The 7,500-nt window shown below is 42.9% G+C and overlaps 1 protein-coding gene across 1 annotated transcript in view; it reads left to right on the top strand.

The window, feature by feature from the left end:
- The window catches only part of SLC34A3 (solute carrier family 34 member 3), a 24,056-nt gene that overhangs the window by 4,853 nt on the left and 11,703 nt on the right, over positions 1-7,500 (top strand). Inside the window, exons 2-7 of the mRNA XM_088469035.1 lie at positions 2,136-2,316; positions 4,984-5,091; positions 5,181-5,309; positions 5,432-5,575; positions 5,680-5,791; positions 7,458-7,500. The exon at positions 7,458-7,500 is cut by the window's right edge and continues 153 nt beyond it. Coding sequence (XP_088325161.1) covers positions 2,217-2,316; positions 4,984-5,091; positions 5,181-5,309; positions 5,432-5,575; positions 5,680-5,791; positions 7,458-7,500 — 636 coding nt within the window. The 5' untranslated portion in view covers positions 2,136-2,216. The remainder of the gene's footprint in view (positions 1-2,135; positions 2,317-4,983; positions 5,092-5,180; positions 5,310-5,431; positions 5,576-5,679; positions 5,792-7,457) is intronic.

Raw genomic sequence — 7,500 nt, 5'->3', positions numbered from 1 at the left:
GTAGGTAGATAGATATTAGAGATAGATAGATAGATAGATAGATAGATAGATAGATAGATAGATAGATAGATAGATAGATAGATAGATAGATAGATAGATAGATAGATAGATATGAGATAGATAGATATGAGTTAGATAGATAGATAGATAGATAGATAGATAGATAGATAGATAGATAGATAGATAGATAGGAGGTAGATAGATAGATAGATAGATAGATGTATATGAGATAGATAAATAGATAACAGATAGAGAGATAAATTTAAATGAGATAGATTGCACAGCACCATATTCCTGCAATTTTTTGCAGTATAATTTCTAATTAGTCTCCCTACCAAATTTGGTGGCATTCTGGTTATTATATGGAGCTACAGGTGGCTCTGAATAGGGGAAGTTTAAGTATGGCCTCACTGTATAATATAATACACATATATATATATATATATATATATATATATAACAAGAATGAAAAGGACATTTTGTTTGGGGGGGAAAAAACGGTCGAGGTCAGTACTGTAAGCCTAATGCCAGCAGCTATTTTCACTGTGTTCCTTACTCTTGTCCTTATTCTAAACTATAGCGTTCACTGTCCCCACTTACGGTATAAACAATCCTATTCACACAGCTATAAAATATTACAACCTTCTAAGAATTTGCACTTTGTTTCTTTACATAATTGTTTTACTCATTGACAATGTTCTTTTCTTTCTCGTTTTATATATATATAGATGTTAATATTTTTTTTACTTAATGACATTACAGCTTATGGAGATGTTTATACAGCGACAATCGCTAAGTACAATAGTGAGATACCATTCCCAAATGTGTATGTTTCTGATGATGTCTGCGATAAGGGCTTGGACCACGGGGAAATAATGATTTATTATGCTGCCACTAGGCCTATTGAAGAACCCTATAGGGAGCCCTAAGGAGCCTAAAATAGTTGAAAGCAAAATACAGCAGCTTCCAAATATTTTGCTATTTAATTTTTGTTATTTGAACATCAGATTTGCATCCCATTTAAAATGATCCCTGCTTTTGTTGTGACGTATTATATAAATATGTATGGATAAATTACTTAGAAGGACTGTACACCTACCAGCTATGAAAAGCTGATTGCTTGGTTATCACTGTGCTTAGTTGGAAATTACTTAGGGGTAAATTTATGAAGCGTCAGGTTGCCTGTCATTTAGAAACCAATGGGCACCGACAACGGTTTTGGTGATAAAAATATATGATACACTAAGGGGCATATTCAATTAGCCACAGGGTTGTCCCCGCGACTAATTGCCATCCTAAATTCCCGCAGCGCGGGGGAAAACTATTCAATTAAATAGCCTTTTTCCTGCCCCGTAAAATCGGGGCTCACGCGTGTAAACACATTGATTCCGGGTAAACTGCGGAATCGATGTATTTTTTCCCCGTGTGCGAGGCCGATTTGATTGTATTAACGAGGATTTTACCTCGCACCTCCAGGAGCTGTGGGGTAAAGTCCGACTGCGGGGACTCGTGGGCGGGGTCTCGGGGACTCGCGGGCGAGGAATCCCCGGCAATTGAATAAGACCGTCACAGCAATTAGTCGCGGAGACAACCCTGCGGGCTAATGGAATATGCCCCTATGCATCAGATTTGATGATGATTTGTAATCTGCCGTCGATGCCCATCTAGTTCTAAAACCCAATCATACCGCAATACCGACAGCAAAAATTCTGTGACTCTGTTCGGGTTAAGGCTTGTATTTTTTTTTTAATCATATTAAAACATCCTGAAATTACTAAAAAAAAATGGTGTGCCCCACCTTACCCCCAATTGATAATTAGTCCTAGGCCTTTAAGCCTAGGCTGGTAGTGAAAAAATCAGCGTTACAAAGAGCGTCTGCAAGGTGGGCAATTCTGGGTCACCTTGAATCATGTGCCGCACAGACTTAAGAGTCATGGAGCCCCAATGCATCTTTCGGATTCTGAAAACACCCTTGTTTATCCCTCAGGGTTCTCCTGCTGGTAGAGGCTCTAGGAAACCTAGGCAGGAAAGAGCATAGCACACAAGCAATGATTAGCAAATGGCGAAATAAACCTTATTATAGCTATGTCATATTTTTGTACTTTTTTTTTAACATTTTGCCGCATTATACGCAGGGTGTCTCCAACCTGATGAAGTTGTTTCCCACCACAGAGTAACATCAGCAGACTTGTAAAGGGTCTGAGAGAGCCTTCAACATGCCATTCACCAACAACAACATCCAGATGCCTCTCTCCGACATCAAAAAGAACATCGATGACATTCCGGTAAAGGTCCCTTTGGATGATACCCTGATTGGTAAGTATGAACAACTCCAGATCATAATTTCTAAAGTGCATCCAATGGAGGCAGCCATTTTGAAGCCTATGATCTCTCTAAGAGAAGGAAGTAGTGACGACTCTTAGGTGCTTTGTGCCTCAGTGATATCACTTATTCACAATGCCTCGATAAAAGGAATACACAAGATGGCTGTGTTTAAATAACAGGGATACTTTAAACATTCTAACTTGCCACCAGCATCTCCCTTTCAAAGGCAAAGGCTATAAAGGGAAAGGGGGGACATGATAGAAACGTTCAAATATATAAAGGGTTTTAACAAGGGAGAGGAAGGAGACGTACTTCAAAGAAAGAGAAGTATTAGAACAAGAGGACATGTACTGAAACTGGAGGGTGGTAGGTTCAGGGGAAATTTGAGGAAAAATTACTTCACAGAAAGGGAAGTGGACAAGTGGAATAGCCTCCCATCAGAAGTGGTAGAGGCTAAAGGGGCCTATCCATTACCCGACTTTGTGAACAATCCGACCAAAACCAGGAGGTTTTGGTCGCATTGTACACAAAGTCGGGTAATGGATAGCCGGAAGGTCCAGCGATGCGCGTGCACGCTGGGTCCTTGCCGTTCCCGACTGTCTACTGAACATGCCCGTCAACCTGACGGTGCTGATCAGGTTCGGCATGTTCAGGGATAGAAGGTTGGGCTCCTTCACTGAATGACGTTCAGTGAACACCGTTCAGTGCGGCAACCTGAAGGTCTCAACGCTAGACGTTCAGACTTTCAGGTCACCTAATGGATAGGCACCTTAAGGCAGTAGAGCAATTTAAACATACATGGGATAGACATAAGTACATCCTTCAGAAGAAGTAAAGATCAATAAGGGTTGAGGTAACAATATGTTTAAAAATGGGGCAGACTAGATGGGCCAAGTGGTTCTTATCTGCCGTCAAATTCTATGTTTCTATGTAAAGATTTATGAAATGTGTTATTAACATATCATGATTATCATAATTGATACTACTTATATGGAAAGTGGGTTGGGGTGGCCTAGCACTTCAGAAGCCCTAGGCACCCTCCGGGGTGTGTGACCTTATAACCAAATAAAGTGTTTGCCATGCACAACATCTATATCTCCATCCACCCATCTCATGCACAAGTCAGGAAGGGCAGCGAACGCCACACCACTGCGCCATGAAAGGGGTGGTAGACGCTGCACAGCAGACCAAAACGTTTATGGGGTTCCATATTATGAACCCAAGTATTGATCTAGATCTGGCCAGGTTTTCCCAGCAAGAGAAGAAGAAAATATATAGGTCCTGACGGTGAATCAGATGCAAGTCCGAATGCAGACTCATACCGCGAATATCTGCAAACCGCACACGTGCCATAGGAAGAATTCGGAGACCGCACATGTGCCTCACCATGCATACGGGGATTGAAAGAGCTTACGGTCTGATCCGCCACTCTTTCTGTGGAATGGGTGTTTGTGGGTAATGACCATGCTGTCACACGCAACTGTTCCATCTTGTGGGAATATCTAGGGAGTGTCTTGGGGCCGCAGGTCGACGTTTCGTGATCTTTTGTGTCCTAAACAGAATCAGGCCCACGATGTCCTAAAGATTCTTTAAACACAAACAAACTGCAGTACAATTTATGACCATCAGGTGGCACTCTGTAACTAGGTGGGTTTGAGGGCCTTCCTTGCCGAGTATGCTTTAGATGCATGTGCGCGCCAACATGCAACAATAATAAGACAGATCTAGGTTTGAGCTAAATGCTGTGTGGGGATGTGCAGAGTATTTACCTCCCTGCAATAGGACCTATTCAGTCTACTGTCCATAGAACTTTAATTAATATAATCAACGCCTTCAAACACTCAGCAGTGACATATGTAATAAATGTCCAGTGTCTGCTCACTCTCATGAACACTAGCAGAAGCAAAGATGCACAGTATTTTAGGAGAATAAAAAAAGAACCATTAAAATGAACAAAGGCGGTGGCCCATAAATGTCGGTAGGCCGGACTTGAGAACGATGTTTAATTTTTTTTTTTTTCATCATGAGTATTTTCAGGTCTGCAAACACCACAGTGCAGATCGGTTTTCCAATCCGTGGAGCAGGAAGTCGCCGTTGATCTGAAACACGTTAGCCTGACCTGTAGACGCACTTGTGCACATAAAGCAATGTGACATGAGCCTTAGTGGTCTATTTATCAAGCAGTGAAAAGTGTGGAGAAGTGGACCAGTGGAGAAGTTGCTCATAGCAACCAATCCGCTCCTAGCTATTATTTTATCGACCGTACTTGATAAATGTTATTTGAAAGCTGATTGGTTGCTGTGGACAACTTCTCCACACTTTTCACTGCTTGATAAATAGACTCCTTAGTGATGTGTCAGGGTGCTGTAGCTCAGGCACTGTCAGAGGGGTGGTCATTTCAGCAGGGAGGGGGTTCACAAAGCTGTGCAGAAGGCCAGGGGTAGGGTTGAATATGTCATTGCTGCCTCCCCTGGAATTGTGCCATCAAAGAAAAGGTTCTCATCTAGTTCATCACATTATCACTGGCTCTGTCCTACTTATATCTGCTTCCGGTCAGTATTGAAAGGTGTTTGTCTATAATTACTACTGACTTCTGTATTATGTACAGTATCAGTCACAGACTGCTTTAATGAGTAATATTTCACTGTTTACCTATAGACCCTGTTTATGCCATGTCCATTGACTTGGCCAATCATGAGGAGGTGAACGAAGAAATTGATCCCTGGGCTCTACCGGAGCTTGAAGCTTGTGGTCCTTCCTGGAGAGGTGGGTTACAAAGATAAGTCCCAATCTCTAGTTAGTTTTACCTAGTGTACAGAAGTCTGACATTTAATTAATCGTTTCTTTGTCTCCAGAGTTGAACAATACGCAGAGAGCGAAACGCGTTGTAATCGGGACAGTCAAGGGTTGCCTTCTCCTGGGGTTCCTCTATCTGTTCATATGTTCTTTAGATGTGTTGAGCTCAGCATTCCAGCTGGTGGGAAGTAAGTGACTCATATACATCCAGATCTCTAGAGATTGCAGCTAATAGTCCCAAGTGCTCTTTCAACATGATCTACCAAACGTCTCAAACTTTTGACCTTGTCTGCTTTGTTGCCCTGTATAGGTAAACTTACTGGAGATATCTTCAATGACAATGAGGTTCTCGCAAATCCCATCGCTGGTCTGGTCATCGGTGTCCTTGTTACTGTCCTAGTGCAGAGCTCCAGTACCTCATCTTCCATCATCGTCAGTATGGTGTCATCTGGAAGTAAGGGCGTGCGCCACCAATGTGGGGTAGAAAGCAGCTTATATACTGGGGGTCTATTGTAATGTAAGGCCAATACAAAATACATCCATTGTCTTCTATCCTAGTACTTAATGTGAGGGCCTCTATCCCTATCATCATGGGGGTGAACGTTGGAACATCCGTGACCAGCACTTTGGTGTCTTTGGCGCAATCTGGAGACCGCAATGAGTTCCGAAGGTACAATTCTCATGTGCATTATAGTTATGTGGAGACATCTATTATAATTAACAAATATCATAAATGAAACTGAAAAACCAATATTATCATGGGACGGCTAACATCATTATCTTGATGGTTCACCTGTAAACAGGGTACAAAATACTGTTAATAAATATAGGCGGTCAGTTTTATGGATGCTATAATTATAAGATCATATATTCCAAGATAATCGACAAATTTTGAACTTCTAGAGGGGTTTACACCATAGTGTGACTTTAATTCACTGTCCAGTGCATGCGTTGCTGCACATATTACTAATGCCCTTGCTTTATCCATCTCGCTACCATGAGAAAAAGTTTTGGATACAGCATAATGCAAGGTCAGGTGCGGGCAACAAAAAAGAAATAACTCTGCCAAACTTTGGGCCTGATTCAGGGGAGTACTCAATACTGATGATGGTGCAGTTGAGCAATTTTTTGTGACTGCGCATGCGCAAAAATTCCTGAGAACCTCTATGGCGCATGCGGTTCCATAAGTGTACGCCACGTCCATTGTTGCATGCGGGATCGCTTTCAATACAACTGGCACCGCAAAACCATGGACGTTCCTGGGAGGTAGTATGAAGTGAACGCAAAAAAGGCCTTCTCATGGGCGTGTTATGAGAGTGTTATGGGCTTCAGTGAACAAGGCTGCATTTTTGAATGCAGAGCCGCTGCCACAGTGGTCATGTTTAGCCGGAGTTCAGAAGGAGCATTAGCGGAGTTACACTGTCCACCGGCATTGAACATGGGCATCTCCATGCTTGCAATGTCCGAAGCTCGCAAGTACCCAATCACAAGGCTGAAACTCACATTTGCATATTAACGGCGGTGCAACAAAAAAGCATGACTGCAATAGGATCCACCTCCGAGACAGGTCCTATGTTTATAATAATCATAGACGGTCTGTCCTGTCTCATACGCCCCCTCCCTTGCCCACTAATGGCCCCCAGTGTGGGAGACAGAGAGAAGAGAAAGAGTCGGCCAGAGTAAGTCTGGGGGGAGTGAAGGGGAGAGATCTCTCACCCCTTCGAATGATGGGTCCAATATTCTAGTATTAAATGAATACATGGCTGAAAAGCACATAATAAATTGTAATAATCTAAAATAATGTTTGTAGTTAGTAACTATTTGCAGGGGGTATGTAGTTGTACACGTCGTTAAATTAAAGTTCTATGTAGCTGGGAAACTATATTAAGTAGTGGTGGCTCCAGAAGGGGCGGGGCTGCAGCACAGTCCAAAATTCAAATAGGGGATTCACACCAACTGCCAGTGAGTCCCGGCCGGCGACACCAACTGCCAGTGAGACCCAGCCGGGGACACCAACTGCCAGTGAGTCCCGTCCGGGGACACCAACTGCCAGTGAGTCCCGGACGGTGATGTTTGGCAGTGTTTGGGGTGGTAGTTGATGCCGCTCCCCTATTGAAATTTTAGACTATGCTGCAGGCCCACCTCTGGAGCCGCCACTGATATTAATAAGTGTATTGTGTTATTATTAATGCTGTGAAAGTTTTCAGTATCCCATGTGGAAGAGGACATGGGGTAAAAGAATGGTACCAGTGGTACTAGTGATGGCCTACTCTCCTGTGATACTCAGGGCGATGCACTACAGACGTAGTGTAATGTGTTGTACTGCTCGGTTTTAGGGCGTTTGGCGGTTCCGCCGTGCACGGAATGTTTAACTGGATG

Source organism: Taudactylus pleione, unplaced genomic scaffold, assembly GCF_031769625.1.
Source record: "Taudactylus pleione unplaced genomic scaffold, aTauple2 ptg000013l, whole genome shotgun sequence".
NCBI classification, from domain to species: Eukaryota; Metazoa; Chordata; class Amphibia; order Anura; family Myobatrachidae; genus Taudactylus; species Taudactylus pleione.
Note: the sequence above shows the minus strand (reverse complement) of the source record. Positions and strands in the feature narration are given on the sequence as shown.